The sequence below is a fragment of the Phyllostomus discolor genome, chromosome 5 (genome assembly GCF_004126475.2).
Source record: "Phyllostomus discolor isolate MPI-MPIP mPhyDis1 chromosome 5, mPhyDis1.pri.v3, whole genome shotgun sequence".
Lineage (NCBI taxonomy): Eukaryota > Metazoa > Chordata > Mammalia > Chiroptera > Phyllostomidae > Phyllostomus > Phyllostomus discolor.
The window spans coordinates 27,601,752-27,619,920 of NC_040907.2; the positions used below are offsets into that span (position 1 = coordinate 27,601,752).

General features: G+C 39.0%; 1 protein-coding gene across 1 annotated transcript in view; it reads right to left on the minus strand.

Moving 5' to 3' along the window:
• Positions 1-18,169, minus strand: part of SCMH1 (Scm polycomb group protein homolog 1) — a 144,899-nt gene that overhangs the window by 28,900 nt on the left and 97,830 nt on the right. Inside the window, 2 exon segments of the mRNA XM_036025857.1 lie at positions 11,815-11,941; positions 15,480-15,712. Of these exon segments, the coding sequence (XP_035881750.1) occupies positions 11,815-11,941; positions 15,480-15,712 (360 nt within the window).

The window sequence follows — 18,169 nt, forward strand, 5'->3', positions numbered from 1 at the left end:
TCTAGGGTGATTACTAAAAAAGTTAAAGAAATATAACTGATATGGCAAAAAAGGAGAAAAAATGGAATCATATAAAGTGCTCACTTAAAACTACAAAAGGCAGAAAAAGAATGAAACACCAAAACAGACACAAAGAATGAGGGTAACAAATAGAAAACTATAACAAATATGACAGGTATTTATCCAGCTATATCAATAATTACTTAATGTCAGTGGTCCAACTACATCATTTAAAAGACAGAGATTATCAAAATGGATAAAAAAAGGACACAACTGGCCCTGACGGGCGTAGCTCAGTGGACTGAGCGCGGGCTGTGAGCCAAAGTGTCGTAGGTTCGATTCCCAGCTAGGGTACATGCCTGGGTTGCAGGCCATAACCCCCAGCAACCGCACATGGATGTTTCTCTCTCTCTCTCTATCTCCCTCCCTTCCCTCTCTAAAAATAAAAATGAATAAAATCTTAAAAAAAAAAAAAGACTGCGTCTCCCAACCCTTGAGTTCTAAAGATGATTATTAATGGGAACTGGGTATTATTAAAAAAAAAAGACACCACTGTATACTGTCTACAAGTAACTTACTTTGTTTATTTAATTTTTTATTGTAGTTAAACCCACTTTAAAAATAAAGACATGTATAGATTAAAAGTAAAGGGACAGAGAAAAACATACCATGCTAATACTAACTAAAAGAAAGTGGGAGTAGCTATTTTAATTTCAGAAAGATTTTGGTGCAATAGGGGCATTACATAATGATATAGATGTCAATTAACCAAGAAGATATATTAATCCTTACTGTATATGCATCTAACAACAGAGCATCAAAACACAGGAGGCAAAATTGATAAAAGTGGAAGGAGAAATAGATAAATCCACTGTTATAGTTGGAGACTGCAACATCCCTCTATCAGAAACGGACAGACCCACAGGTAGAAAATCAGGAAGAACACTGTTAAACTCGACAGCATCGTCAGTCAACTGGATATGATTGATATCTATATAGACTACTTTATACAACAATAGCAAAATACACATTCTTCTTAAGTCACATGAAACATTCACCAAGACAGACCACATTCTGGGCTACAAAATACACATTAACAAATTAAAAAGAATAGAAATCATGTGATGTTTGCTCTTAGACCACAATGAAATTAAACAAGAAGTAACAGAAAATAGGTTAAAAAAAATCACCAAATAGTCCGAGATTAAACACACTTCTAAATAACACATGGGTCAAAAAAATCTCGAGAAATTTAAAAATATTTTGATATAAATGAAAATGAAAATACATTGTGGGATGCAGCAAAAGAGGTGGGCAGAGAGAAATTTATAAAACTGAATGTATATGTTAGAAAAGAAGCTCTAAAATCAATAGTCTAAGTTTCTACTTTAGGAACTAAAAAAATAAGAGCAAATTAAATCCAAAGTAAGCAGAAGAAAATAAATAATAAAAATTAGAGCAGAAATCAATGAAACTGAAAATAGCAAGTCAGAAGAGAAAAATCAATAAAACCAAAAACTCCTTTTAAAAAGATCAATAAAATCAATAAGCTTTGAGACAGGCTAAATAAAAAGGAAAGAGAGATAACACAGAATACTAATACCAGAAATAAAAGAGGGGACATCACTACAGACACATGATCATTAAAAAGATAATAAAGGAATACTATGAATAATTCTATACCCACAAATTCAAATCTAGATGAAATGGAGCAATTCTGTGAAAGACAAAATGTGCTAAAACTCACACAAAAAGAAAAAGACAACCTGGAGATAGATATATACATATGAATTTAAATCAATAATTAATAACCTTCTGCCTTGATAGGTGTGGTTCAGTGGGTTGGGTGTTGTCCCACAGACTGAAAGTTCGCTAGTCCAATTCCCAGTCAGGTCACATGCCTAGGTTGTGGGCCAGGTGCCTGGGGTGTACAAGGGGCAACTGATCAGTGTTCCCTTGCACATCAATATTTCTCTCCCTCTTTCTCCTTCTCTTCCCCTCTCTTTAAAAATAAATAAATAAAATCTTTGAAAAATAATTAATTGGGACTTCCGGCAAGATGGAGGAATAGGTGGTCGCACCGTACCTCCTCGTACAACCAAGATTAGAAAACCAATAATTTACAACAATAATTTACAGTCAGAATAACACCCAGATCCGGCAGAGGATTTATCTGAATGGAAGTTGGGCAGCCAAGAAGTTGAAGTAGACGCGTTCGTCCGGACTGGTAGGAAAAGACGAGCCGGGTGGGCGCGGGGCTGGCTCGGGTCGGCGGCGCGCGGAGGTGGGGCGGGGGGGGGGGGGGGAAGGTTTGGCATGAAATCGGCGCAAAAGCCATCCGGTGCGCAAGAAGGCAGTGGTGATCCCTGAGTACGCAAGCTGCGGCTGGCAGACCCAGAGGGGCAGCGATTGTGGACCAGGGCAGAACTCGCGGCCCGGAAGCCCAGACAAAGGTCTGAGTCCAGGGGAACGGATCTACCGCCATTGTTTTCTCCCGCCCTGCTCCCGCGCCTGCCCCGCCCCCACATATAACGTCACAATCTAGCGACTGGGGTGCCCAGCCCCGGTGAGCACCTAAGGCTCCGCCCCCCCACCGTAACAAGAGCAACCAGACCAGAAAAAAAAAAAAAAGGAGAGACAGGGGGAAAAAAAAACCCCATGTTTTCAACAGAGCAAATCAGTCCCCCAGGACTCATCCTTTTGAGCGACCAAGAATTAGCCAATCTATCAGATGCGCAGTTCAAAACACTGGTGATCAGAAAGCTCACGGAACTGGTGGATTTTGGACGAAATTTAGATGAAAGAATGCAGAGTACCATAAAACAGATGCAGGAAGACACGCGGAGAAGAGCCAATAGTGAAAGGAAGGAATATGAGTCTCAAAACAATACAGTGGATCAGAAGGAAGATAGAATCAACCAAGCAGGAAAGCATGATGAAATAAGAATTCAAAAAATTGAGGAAAAGATTAAGAGCATCCAAGACACCTTTAAACGTTCCAATATCCGAATTATAGGGGTACCAGAAGGGGAAGGGGAAAAGCAACAGATTGAGCACATATTTGAACAAATAATAAAGGAGAACTTCCCCAATCTGGCAAAGGGAACAGTCTTCCAAGAAATCCAAGAAGCTCAGAGAGCCCCAAAGAAGTTGGACCCAAGAAGAAACACACCAAGGCACATCATAATTACATTAGCCAAGGTCAAAACGAAGGAGAGAATCCTAGAAGCAGCAAGAGGTAAGGGGACAGTAACCTACAAAGGAGTTCCCATCAGACTGTCAGCTGATTTCTCCAAAGAGACCTTACAGGCAAGAAGGGGCTGGAAAGAAATATTCCAAGTCATGAAAGACAAGGACCTACATCCCAGATTGCTCTATCTGGCAAAGCTCTTGTTTAGAATGGAAGGGCAGATAAAGTGCTTCTCAGATAAGGTCAAGTTAAAGGAGTTCATCATCACCAAGCCCTTATTTTATGAAATGCTAAAGGGACTTATCTAAGAAAAGAAGATAAAGAAAAGACATGTATAGTAAAAGGACAGCAAACTCACAAATATCAACAACCACACCTAAAGCAAAACCAAAAGAAACTAAGTAAACAATTAGAACAGGAACAGAACCACAGAAATGGAGGGCACATGGAGGGTTAGCAGCAGGAGGGTGGGAGGAGGAGAGAGGGGGAAAAGGTATAGAGAATAAGTAGCATAGAATGTAGGTTGAAAATAGATAGGGGGAGGGCAAGAATAGTATGGGAAATGTAGAAACTAAAGAACTCATAAATATGACACATGGACATGAACTAAAGGGGGAAATGTGGGTGGGAGGGGGTACAGGGTGGAGGGGAGAGAAGGGGGGAAATGGGACAACTGTAATAGCATAATCAATAAAATATATTAAAAAAAAGAAAAAAAATAATTAATTGTATTTTTTAAAAACAAACAGAATATCAGTCTTAGCTCTAGAGGAATCCCGAACTTGAACATTCTAGAACTAATACTTTCATTCAATACTCTGAATCACCCTCTGGGATTCACTCTATAGAAACACTTGCATGCGTGCACAGTGTACTCAAAGAAATGACAAAGATACTCATTACTGCTTTATTTGTAATAGCCAGATTTTAGAAACATCTAACTATGTATTGACAAGAGGAATTGGTTAAGAGAATTGAAACGTAGAAATACTACAAACTGCAATGTGTCAGTTAAAAAGACTATACTAGATTTGTATGTGTTGATGTGGAAAATGCCCATGACGCATTGTTAAGGCAAAAAATAAAGTTGCAGAAAAATGCAGACAGAAAAAAAATAATAACCTTTCGAAATATAAAGCAGAAAGCTCAAATTCACTAGTGAATGCTATCAAACATTTAAGAAATATATTTACCAATTTTCTATAATCTCTTTCAGAAAACAGAATCAGAGAGAATACTTATTAACTCATTTTATGAGGCCAGCATTACCCTAAAACTAAAACCAAAGACACGTGAAAACTGATAAAGGAAACCTTGATTAAAATTGGATTTGAGAAGGCCTATAGGAGGAGGTCTGGCCATACCACTACATGGTCAATTATCCCAAATAGAAAGACATCAATTACTCCAAACAGGAAATGTCATTATAGACCCAACAGGGAGACACTTACCTCCAACTCCCAAACAGAAAATGTAGCTACTTTAGTACTCCAGTATGAGGATGTAAAATTTTTCTCTTGTCCAGCAACAAGCCCAGCCAATGGAAATGCTGTAGCTTGCTTGGTCATGAAGAAACCGTAGTCACCTGGACTCTTACTTTCCTCCAAAGAATGTTCATTTTCTCTTAGTAATTATTTCCTTGTTCCTGTCTTTTGTCTATAAAAGCCTTCCATCTTGTATTAGCCTCAGAGTATATCTCTCTTTGCTAGATGAGATGCTGCCCAATTCATGAATCATTTCCAGTTAGGTCTTCAAATTTACTAAGTTAAATTTTGTTTGTTAATAGACATTATAAGAAAAGAAAATTAGAGACCAATATCTCTCATGAACATAGATATAAAAATCTTCAACAAAATATTAGCAAATTGAATCCAACAATATATAAAAACAATTATACACGACAACCAAATGTGATCTATCCCAGGTATGGAAGCTGGTTTAATATTTAAAAATCCATTAATGTAATCTGTCACAACAGGCTAAAGAAGAAATATCATATAATCTGTCAACAGATGCAGAAAAACTATTTGACAAAAAGCCAAGTCCCATTCCTGGTAAAAACTCTCAGCAACCTACAAATAGATGGGAACTTCCTCAACTTGATAAAGAACATCTCCAAAAAACCTACAGCTAACATCATGCTTAATGGGGAGAAACTAGAAGCTTTCCCACCAAGATCAGGAACAAGGTAAGGATGTTCTCTCTCACCATAACTTTTCAAAATTGTACTGGAAGTTCTACCTAATACATTGTAATGAGACAAGAAAACAGATTGGGAAGGAAGAAATAAAATTCTCTTTGTTCACAGATGACATAATTGTCTATGTAGAGAAAGTGAAAGACAAAAAATTCCTGGGACTAATAAGCAATTATAGCCAGATACAGTGTCCAGATACTAAAGCCAGTCAGTTTCCTATATAACAGCTATAAACAACTTTTGAAATTAAAAACAGAATACCATATGAGCATCTCTAAAAACAAAACACTTAGGCATAGGTCTGACAAAATTTATATGAGGAAAACTACAAAACTGATGAATAAAATAAATGAAACTGAATAAATGGAGAGACATTTCATGTTTATGGACAGGAAGACTCATTGTCAAGATGTTGTTCTTCCCAACTTGATCTATAGATACAATGCCATCTCAATCAAAATCTTAGCAAGTTTCTTTGTGGCTATTAACAAACTTGTGGAAAGTTTATATGAAGTGGCAAGAGATTAGAATAGCTAACACAATATTGTAGAAGAACATAGTTGAAAGACTGATGCTGCTCAACTTCAAGACTTACTATAAAGCTAGGGCAATCAAGATGGTGTTTATTGGTGAAAGAACTGACAAACAGATCAGTGGAACAGAAGAGAGAGTCCCGAAACTGTTCCACATCAATGTAGTTAACTGATCTTTGACAAAACTGCAAAGGCAATACAGTGGAGCAAAGATCATCTTTTCAACAAATGATGCATATGCAGAAACATGAATCTAGATGCAGACCTTACATTCTTCACAAAAATTAACTCAAAATAGATCACATACCTAAATGTAAAAGTCAAAACTATAAACCTTCTAGAAGATAACACAGGAGAAAGCCAAAATGATATTGGGTATGGCAATGACTTTTTAGATACAACACAAAAGTCACAATCCAGGGAAGAAATACAGAGTGGGGGTTAGGAGTGCTGACCCCTGTGCACTGAAATTCCATGGAAAATATTGTTTTGCTCTGTGGTTGGTTGAATCTGTGAATGCAAAACCTAGGGCTATGAGGGGCCAACTGTATATTTATTGAAAAAATCCATATATAAGTAAGTGGGCCCTATAATGGTGAATATATGTCATTACACACTTGTTGAAACTCATAGAATATACAACCCCAAGAAAGAACCCTAATGTAAACTATGGACTTTTGGTGATGATAACATTTTGATGTAGGTTCCTCAATGGAGACAAATGTACCACTCTGTGGGGGATGAGGATAATGGAGAAGGCTATACATGTGGGGGTGCCAGGGGAATATGGGAAAAAGGTCTCTATAACCACTGCTCAATTTTGCTGTAACCTAAAAAAAAGTCTAGTAAAAATCTCAGAGAACAAGAAGGCTCTTCATAGCAGATACAAATATTTTTTTAATTAATTAATTAGTTTTAGACAGGGAAGGGAGGGAGAAAGAGAGAGAGAGAGAGAGAGAGAGAGAGAGAGAGAGAGAGAGAGAGAGAGAGAGAGAGAGAGAAACATCAATGTGTGGTTGCCGGGGGCTGTGGCCTGCAACCCAGGCATGTGCCCTGACTGGGAATCGAACCTGCGATGCTTTGGTTTGCAACCTGCGCTCAATCCACTGAGCTACACCAGCCAGGGCTAGATACAAATATTCAAGAGCAAGGCAGCAGTATATAAGCATTTTCTAATTGTATGTGACCAATTTCCTAAATGTATGTTAAATCCTTTTATGACGAGCATTCTGCAAGACTGGTTTTCCACCAAACACCCTTTGGAAAATGCCACTATGCATTTGACTTTTACATTTAGGTATGTGATTTATTTTGAGTTAATTTTTGTGAAGAATGTAAGGTCTGCATCTAGATTCATAATAAACAATGATACTTTTTTAAAAGTAAGATGTCAGAAACAATAAGCTCAATACAAAGTTGAAAGATACAGTCGAGAAAAGCTTCAAGAAAGTGGAGCAAAAGACAAAGAGAATAGGAATACAGAAAGTTAAAAATATTAGAGGAGTTCAAGAGGTTCAACATCTGAGTAACATGTATGCCAGAAAGAGTGAACAGAGAAAAAGGAGAAAATCACTGAAGAATGAATTTTTAGAAATTTCAAGAAACTAAAGAATGAAATGGGAATCCTAAGTGTCTACCATTTAGGTAAAATTACTCACATCTTAGGTGAAATTTCAGAATATTGGGTATGAAGAGAAGCTTCAAAGAGAATAAACAAAGAGAATAAACAGGTTCTATACAAAACTAAAGAAGTAAATATAAGAAATATTTACATGGGAAAACAAAGACATGGAAAGTAGCAAACTGAGGATAATACAAATAATACAGAAGACTGGTGAAGAGGATGTCAAGAAATTCCAAAGCCTCCAGGAGAGATTTCTTTTAGAGTTCACTGGACAGGATATACAATGTACTTGAACATAAAGAGAGATGTATACAGTAGTAAGATAGTTTAGGGTTGAATAAATACATAGTGAAATAAACCTATAATAAAAAACTAACAAGATTTACTCTGAAATAAAAATGTGCAGCAAAGGAAATCATAGTACATTGCATGTCTCTATTGAGAAGAGCAATTAACAAGTTACAATAACAAAATACTGAATTTCAACCTAATCAAAATATAGGGTATTGATACAGTACTAAGCTAGGGAAGTACCTGTGAGTGGATAAGGGGCTAGGATATTAAGAAGAATTAAATCTTCATCTTCTAAATTGGGTTATTAGTTGAAAAATGCCTAAAGCTAAAAAATGGCAATACTATACCCTAAGAACCCTGAAACACCAATTCAAAAGGACCTATGCATCCCAATGTTCATAGCAGAGCACTTTAAAACAGCCAAGTGCTGGAAACAGTCTTAAGTGCCCACCAGTAAATGAGTGGGTCAAAAAACTGTGGTACATTTACACAATGGAATACTATGCAGCAGACAGAAGAAACTCCTACCCTTCACGACAGCATGGATGGAACTGGAGAGTATTATGCTAAATGAAATAAGCCAGATAATGAGAGACAAATACCATATGATCTCACCTATAAGTCAAACCCAATTAACAAAACAAACAAGTGAGCAAAATAGAACCAGAGACATGGAAATAAAGAACAAACTGACAGTGGCCAGAGGGGAGGAGGAGGGGGATAACGGGGCAAAGAATGGAAAGGGTCATCATGGAACATGTATAAAGGACCCACGGACAAAGACAACTGGGGTGGGTAGGGCAGGGGGAGAGTAATTGGGGAAAAATGAGGACAACTGTAATTGCACAACAATAAAAAAAGGAAAAAAATTAAGACAGGTTAAAAAAACATTCCATTTTCTTATATGGAGGTAAATGAAAGAATCAGCTAAATTAAAAGTGATTGGGCTTCTGGCCAAGATGGAGGCATAGGTAGACACACAGTGCCTCCTTGTACAACCAAAATAAGGCAACAACAATTTAAAAAACAAAAACAACAACAACCAGAACTGACAGAAAATTGAACTGTATGGAAGTCTGACAACCAAGGAATTGAAGAAACATTCATCCAGACCAGTAGGAGGTGTGGAGTTGGGCAGTGGGCAGAGAGGACTCACAGCAAGGCAGCGGCTGGTGGACTGGTGAGGCAGCGGATTGTGGAGTGGGGCGGGCAAGGCTGCAGCTGGCTGGCAAGGTGGCAGCTAGCGGACCCAGTGTGGCGGCAGCTGGTGGAGCGGGTGGTCCCACATTTGTGTGCAGATAAACCGGAGGAACAAATGGGGAGCAAGAAAGACCACGCAACCCAGGGTACCAGCTCGTGGAAATAAAGCTTCAAACCTCTCACTGAAAACACTGGTGGGGGTTGAGGAAGCAGGAGAAACTCCCAGCCTCACAGGAGAATTCGTTGGAGAGACCCACAGGGTCCTAGAACTTACATAAACCCACCCACCCGGGGATCAGCACCAGAAGGGCCCAATTTGATTGTGGATAGCAGAAGTGACTGAAAACTGACAGAGAACGCAGCAGGCAGTATTGTTCCCTCTCAGACCCCTCCCCCACATACAGCATCACAATGGAGCAATGGGGGTTTCCCCACCCTGGCGAACACCTAAGGCTCCACTTCTTACTACTTAACAGGCATGCTGAGACAAAAAACAAATAAACAAAAAAAAATGGCCCAAATGAAAGAACAGATTAAAGCTCCAGAAAAAATACAACTAAGTGACAAAGAGATAGCTAACCTATCAGATGCACAGTTCAAAACACTGGTAATCAGGAAGCTCATGGAATTGGTTGAATTTTGTCACAAATTACATGAAAAAAATGAAGGATATGTTAAGTGAAATAAGGAAAATGTACAGGCAACCAACAGTGACAGGAAGGAAACTGGGACTCAAATCAACAGAGTGGACCACAAGGAAATGTTCAACTAGAAAAGAATGAAGAAACAAGAATTCAAAAAAATGAGGAGAGGCTTAGGAACCTGCAGAACATCTTGAAATGTTCCAACATCTGAATCATAGGGGTACCAGAAGGAGAAGAGGAAGAGCAAGAAATTGAAAACTTATTTGAACAAATAATGAAGGAGAACTTTGCCAATCTGCAAAGGCAATAGACTTCCAGGAAGTCCAGGGAGCTCAGAGAATCCCAAAGAAGTTGGACCCAAGGAAGCACACACCAAGGCACATCATAATTACATTAGCCAAGATTAAAGATAAGGAAAGAATCTTAAAAGCAACAAGAGAAAAGGAGACAGTTACCTACAAAGGAGTTCCCTTCAGACGGTCAGCTGATTTCTCAAAAGAGACCTTACAGACAAGAAGGGGCTGGAAAGAAATATTCCAAGTCATGAAAGGCAAGGACCTACATTCCAGATTGCTCTATCCAGCAAAGCTTTCATTTAGAATGGAAGGGCAGATAAAGTGCTTCTCAGATAAGATCAAGTTAAAGGAGTTCATCATCACCAAGCCCTTATTTTATGAAATGTTAAAGGGACTTATCTGAGAAAAAGAAGATAAAAAAACATGTATAGTAAAATGACAGCAAACTCACAATTATTAACAACCACACCTAAAACCAAAACAAAAAGAAACTAAGTGAACAACTAGAACAGGAACAGAACCACAGAAATGGAGATCACATGGAGGGTTAGCAACAGGGGAGTGGACAGAGGAGGGAGGGGGAAAAGGTATGGAGAATAAGTAGCATAGATGGTAGGTAGAAAATAGACACGGGGAGGGCAAGAATAGTATGGGAAATGTAGAAGCTAATGGACTTATGACACATGGACATGAACTAAAGGGGCGGAATGTGGGTGGGAGAGGGTGTGCAGGGTGGAGGGGAATAAAGGGGGGAAAATGGGGCAATTGTAATAGCATAATCAGTAAAATATATTTTTAAAAAACAATTGTTTTTGGTGAGCAGTAAATAATAGGGAATAGGGGGTCTGTTTGCTTTCATTTTTATAATAGTTCTTGTAAAGTTAATTTTCTTTTAGACTATGAGCATATAATAGTTCTTAAAAAGTGTTGTGTGGTTAAAAAAGTAAAAGGTAGATAATAAAGAATATAGTTGAGTCTTTATATCCTATAGACTCCATCAAAACACTACTTGAACTGATATTTTTAATTGAGCTATTGATATTTTGTGTTTTAGCAGCAAAATACCAAAGTTAATTGCTAAAAAAAATAATATAGTGTGGAACGTAGTTTTTAATTTATGATAGTTTTTATTGTTAACATTTGAAGGGACTCTAAGGCTCAGAAAGGGAAGTGACTTCAAATCTCATGACATGCCCCCAAGATGCCTGTATACCTGCTTGGTTTACCCCACATCATTCTGGATGCCACTTAGGTGCCTTTTCAACAATAAGTAGAAGACCCATAGCAGCAGAATCTTCATGACCATGCCTCACTATTCCACTTAAGTAAAGCCGACCATTTCTTCTGACAGTCCCATCCTTGGCCTAAATCTCATAGCCTAGGAAAAATGGGAACTAACTTTGTATCCAGTGCCTGCTCTTGGCCAGGCTATGGAAGATTTTATTGATCATGGTGTCACCATTCCCCAGTTGGACCTTGGCTCATTCTGTGTGACCTTGAGCAGTGTCAGGATTATTGTAATGCTGGAAGGGTTCTGGAAGGAATCACTAAGAATGGGGCACCCTGAACTGGAAAGGATTTGTAATATTATAAACTGGGCCATCCCACCTCCCCAACTCTGAGTTCACAGACTATCTATCCAAGACTCTTCGATTGTTTTTGACAGGATGGAGGTGTCTCTGAAGCTATTTCAAATGCCAAAGATAATTTTTTTTTTTAAAAAAAGATCCTATTTAGGTTTACAAATGGATAGGGGGCTAATTATTGGGGCAAAATGAGAAAGTGCAGACACAGGGGCCTGGGGCTGTTGCAGCTAGTACCGTGATCTGCTCTTACCTGTGGGGGCCTGCATGGCTGAGCTGGGGATGGTGGCAGCATCTTGGGGTACAGTGCTGGTGTCCGGTTCAGGGGTGCTGGTTGTTGGTGAGGTGGGTGGTGGGTTCATCAAAGTCCGAGGTTTCCTCTGTCAAAATGGATGGGGAAAAGTTTGCTACCCATGATGGTAACTTGTCTTCTCATTCCCCTATTTCTAGCCCTTAATTCACCCATGAAACAAAAATATATTTGTAGATGGGACTGTATTTTATCTTTGTTCTATACACAGCATCCTGTCCAAAGCTGTACATACAGGAGATGCTTAGTAAATATTTTCTGAATCAATGAACAATATTCTGGGCTTCTGTACAGCCAGAGATTAATTCACTGTCTTTCATATTTACTTTCTCTTTCCTGAAAAGTGGAAATGTCCCTTCCTCTAATTCTACAAACTACTTTCCTCTGCTTACCTCTTGGGTTCATTACCTGCCACTTATTATATTCAACCTTATACTCCAGTAATCTCTAACTGCATTATTTCTCTAAAAAAACCATGCCTGGTCTATACCTTTATAATAATAGACTGTTCCTTCTGTTTGAAATGACCTTTCATTTTTTTTAATCTTACAAATATTTGTTTATCCAGGAAATGTTTCTAGATTTTCTCTAGTTACTATCTCTTTTGTGCTATCTCTGTTCTTTGTATTGTTGCTATCTCTGTCACAATGTATTGTCATTATATATATTTATAAAAGCATATGCTATTAGCCTGGAGTGCCCTGAGAGCCTGATTTTGATATGATTACTAGCATGATACTTGACATATACGTGTCAATAATGTTTTTCCATGAAGCATACAGTATAGAATATCAATGATGGGGGAAGTAAAAAAATGATTTGAGAGACATCTAAAATCATTCCTATGGTGATCAGGGCAGCGTCTGGGAGAGAAGGATCTCAGAAGATTCTTGCCAAGATAAAGTTTTCTAAAAGCCTTTCTAATGCAAGTAAAACAATCATCATCAAGGTCCAGAAGTCCCTTCTTTACTGAATGCCACGTAGGGTCCACTGCTGGGAGCTGTATAGACCTGTCTGCCTCCTAGGGGTATTATTATCTAAAGAGGTAGCACCCATGACGGCAAACATATACTGTAAGACGGCCTTGTCTATGAAAGTAGTCACACAAACATCTACGAAAGCATACATGGGACATGGACAGCTCCTCATATTTTTTGACATTGCTAAAAGTAAAAATCCAAATAAACAATGAGTCAGGGTAGAAAGGAATACCAGGTTCAACTTCACTGAGTTGGTGGTAGGATTTCATGAGGTCCCTGAAGGAATAATCCTGGTAAGTTAGGTGACTAAATATTGTAGAAGAAACCAGGAAAATGGAAGACATTACATATTACTATTTGAGATAGGTGCAATTACATGTATTATTATATCTATTCATATATTACCTCATCTCTATTTTATTGATGAGAAAACTAGGCTCACAGCCTTACTTAGAATTTCCCAAAATCACACAGGTGGTAACAAATGGAGGTAGGATATAAAACAAAGTTTGTCTGGTTTCAAAGCCTCTAGTCACAAGACCACTTTGCTTCAGAAAGGAATATAAAGGTTATGGGTTAAAATGAAAGGATATACACTTATAGCAGTAGGCAAAAATAACAGGAAGGAGAATTAGGGAGTCAAATGCCAGGCTATTAAAATATAGAATAAGAGGAGAATTATTTTCTTCAAGAGGCTGGAAAGAAAGATGACTTATGTTTGGGATTGCCTGAAGAAGCAGAGGAGAGGCAATCATAGAGTCATAATTCTTAGGTTTTGAAGGATCTTAAAGGTTATTTAATCCAGTATGTCTGCTTCCTTGTCCCTGAAAACATCCCTCCCATACAGTCGTCCAACCGTCCTTGGTGAAATACCTCTAATGATGGGAGATCATTACTGCTACAGGGTCTGGCAGAAATAATGTCCCCCTTTTATTACAAAATCATCAGCATGAAATTTTGTAACATAACAATATCACATTCAAGCACACCATATGACATTTCAGGTTAAATGCTCAAATTAAAACTATAAATTATTACACTCACATTATTACCTTACCAACCACACTTGAGCAGGCCTTACATCTGCCAGACCCTGTATTTTAGACTGGATTTAACTGTTTCTTTATCCTGAGATAAAGCCTGTCTGCTTGAGTTTCTGCTTATTTGGTTCTGGTTCTGTCTTCAGAACCTCACAGACAAATTTTCTCCCTCTTTAATCTGACTATCTTCAAGATGTCTTCGCATCATCAAAAGCACAGCTTCTCTGGCCTTGCACTTCTAGGGCTTTCAGCCTCTCCTCCACAACATGAGAATTAGAAAGAGTTATGGAGACAAAAGTAAATCAGGACCTGGGCCAGGGGTTAGTGGTAGTAGGTCAGGAGCGTTATGTGTTACATACAAAGACTAAGGTGTGACATCGAGAATTCAAAGCCAATAAATGAGAGACGATCTCAGTTAGAACATCATCACTCAAACCATCCATCTACCCACCCTGCATATACTGAACATCTCTCAAGAGACTGATATATAAGGCACTGCCGGAGAAAGAGAGAAGAAAAAGATTAGGTTCCTAACTTTGAGGAGTTTATAGTCTAGGACTGAAGTCAGCTGGAGCTAATAAACAAAAGAAAACCAACCAACCAACCAACCAACCAACCAAGCAACCAACAAAACCTAGGGAAGAACTTAGGAGACTGGAATGGAGTTCCCAGGAGGACTGGGCATCATCTCCATGGTGGAAGTCAGGCAGTCTAGTTCAGGAAGGAGCTGCAGAGAAATTCAGAACAGGAAGGAAGGGAGTGCAGAAGGTGATACCAAAGGAAGCCCCAGAGAAGCCACTGAGGAACTTTCACATCAATGGTTTCCCTGGGGAATATATGCATGAAGAACTGGTCATGACTTAAAGGTGGTACTTTTAGGGACAATGCTCAGTGAAGCTCGACTCAGCAGTCTTTTCCTACACTAAAGGTAAGTGTTAGCTCCCTCAAAAAATGCGAGGGAGTGGATGTGTGGTAGGGCAGCAGTGACATTGAAACTAGACAATCTGCGGACCCAGCTCTGTAGCCTTTGCTGTTTATTAGCTATGTGGCCTTAGGGAGGTCATTTCATATCTGTAAGTCCCAATTTACTTAACTCTTAAATAACATTAACATCATCTTCTATGGTTTTGTGAAAATTATGTGATATGTAATGGGGTCTGATACAGAACCTTATGCTTAGTAGGTATTTGATAGTTGTTTTTTTTTAAAGGAGGGGCAGGAATAGAAAAAAACACATTTACGAAATCAATTTCCTCTTTTTGTTTACATGCCTAGGCATTTACTTTGGGTAGGTTAACAATCAGGAGCAGGGCCTTCCATCTATGGAGGACACTGGGTCAGAATTCCCTTGAATGAGAGTAATTTTCAAAGTCAAAATTCATTTCTTATCCACATCACACTATGTCTAATGTTACCAACTCCCAGATAAGTAGCTAAGTAGGGAGGACAACCTAGGAGATTCCTCTTAAGTGCATGCACAAGGTGGAGAATAGGGCTGGACATGCCCCATTCCAAGATGGAAGGATATGGATGAGTTACCTCTTTATAACCCTTTATTCCTTTCTGAGAAGCCCACATTTTTACCTACCTTACTGCCAGGTTTGGGACCCCTCTTCTTTGGGAATTTCAAAGGTTCAGCTGACTTAGATGGGGTGGCGATGGGATGGGGAATGAGGGGCTTGGGTGTCCGGCCCCGCTTCTTTCCTGGTTTACGCCCTCTCTGCCCTGGTTGATGCTCCAAGTCAGTTTTGGTGCTGCAGTGGATGCTGGGCTTCTCAGTGTTCACATCAGATGCAGGACAGGGACTCTTTGGAATCACAACTGCAAGAAAAAGACTTATTCTATCGCCCCCTCCTCCCACCTGTATTCCCATCCCAGCCAGAGGGAAAAAAGACTTGCTACTAGTCTTGCTACTATTTTCCTGGCATCTGACCTAAATATTGGAAAACCTCAGAGGAGAACTGAGGTTAGGTTGGCTAGAATTGGAAGTTTTAATTATTTCTGGCAGGTGCAGTAGAAAAAATATTAAAAATTTCTCCCCAAGGCATCAAGTTAAAGCACATAAACAGAACCACAGGGATACAATCCTTTCCTTCTAAGAATGAAGAATGGAATTTCAGAAGAGGAAATGATGCCTTTCCCAGATTACATTGTGAGTTGAAATGATGTCTTATGTTTTGAAACTAGGCCCTTCGACCAAGTCAGAAATTTTCTACATCAATGCACTTAAAGTTTTACTGCGAGTATTGCAGTGAGGAGTAGTGAAACACATGGAAACATATACATTTGACTGCACCTCTCCACACCTGAAAAATCTTTGCTCCATATTATTGTTAGGGTAAAGTCCAAATTCTTTATCCTGATATGCAAGGACTTCTGTGACTTTTTCCCCCCTTCCTTGCTCTCCAGTTACATATGATGTCATTTCCTGCCACCCACCCCCAAGTTCTACACCCACTGTTTTCTGAACACCAAGTCATTTGTGTACGTTGAGGTCTCTATTTTTCCTGGTCAGGCATACATCAATATTCAATTTCTAATACTCATGTCTTTATCGAGGCCTCGTCTGACTATACCCCAACTAAGTCAGTGTCTCCTTCCCCAAAACATTCTGTAGACATCTATGTTAGAGTACTTTCAATTTTCTATGTTAGAGTACAATCATTCATCTTCTTCTTAAATTGATAATTCTTCAAGATAAGGGATGTCTAATTCATTCCATGAGTATTTATTGAGCATTTACTACAGGTTATGTACTGTTCTAAGAAGGCCCAGGCATAGAACAGTGCACAAAAGAGATATAGTTTCCTTTCTTATGGAGCTTACCTTCTAGTGGGGGAGACAGAAAATAAACAAACACATATACAATGCAATATTAGGTAATTGCTATGATCAAAAGTAAAGCAAACTTAAAAGATAGAGGCAAGTCCTCTTTGAAGAGGTGACATTTGCACAGAGTTCCCAAATGAAATAAAGGCACAGCCTTGTGAAGATCTGAGAAAAGAGCTTTCAAGTAGAGGGTATATAACAATTGCAAATATTCTGAGATGGGAACACATTAGTGTGTTTGAGAAATGGAAAGAAGGTTAGTATATAGCTGGAATTGAGTGAGGAAAAGGGAGAGTGGAAAGAAAATGTTAGAAAGGGAGTAGTAATAAGATGATGTAGGACTTTGTAGATTGTAAAAATGAACTTCACCCTGGATGGTGGATTGGGCACCAGCCTGTGAACCAAAGGGTCACTGGTTCAGTTCCCAGTCAGGGCAAATGCCTGGGTTGTGGGCCAAGTCCCTGGCTGGATGTGTGTGATGTTTCTCTTACACATCACTGATGTTTCTCTCCCTTTCTTTATCCCTCCTTTTCCCACTTTCTAAAAACAAACAAACAAACAAACAAACAAAATCTTAAGGGGGAAAAAAAGACAATGAACCTGAACTTACTCTAAGTTTGAAGGGCAGCAGTGGAGGGTTTTGAGCACAGGAGTAACATGATGTACTTAAAAGGAACACTATGCTGCTGCTCTAGGAGTGGGCAGAGCAGGATCAGAACTAGAGAGACTAGTTAAAAACTCATTATAATGGAAGGGTAGAAGGTAACGTTTCTCATGCTTCCAGGCAGAATGTAACAAATGGTGACAGTGCAATGTTGCTGATGAAACAACTAGAAAAAGTCATATAAATTATCGTGAAAAACACTGCAGTGCTGCAGTAATCATGAAGACTAGAAGAACTCATTAAATGAACTTTCCAGACCTGTCTGGGAAAGGCTTCTGTGGTAGTTGACACTGTTTCCTTTCCTAAGGGCATTTGCCAATTCAAGGGCATGAACTTAGGATCAGGGTTGGCCTGTGCAGAGGAGCTCTACTGGAGGAAACAGAAATCAGAGAGACTTCTGTGACAGGCTGGAACTTGAGGAGCTCCATGTATGTGGCCAATTTTCCCCATGGAACATTTACTGAGTTCTGAGCCTGTACACTGGAGCTGTGAAGCAAGGCTGAGAGCTTCTAAAATGTAGAATAAAATCTCCCATTGTCTTGAGGTTTTAGGAGACAAGGTCTCACTAAAAGGAGGAGCTCTGTCTCAAACACATAGCTGATTTCCTCAAGACTGTGAAATTTTAAGAAGAGAGGTCAAAGAACTAAGCCCTAATTTTCTCAAGAGTAGGACAGTTTTTCAGGGCTAAGGAGATGAAGATCTATTAGGTTCTCAATCAAGAGACTAAGAAGGCCCATATCCAAGAAATATGGATATTTTTAATGCATATTGAACTCTACGTTGGC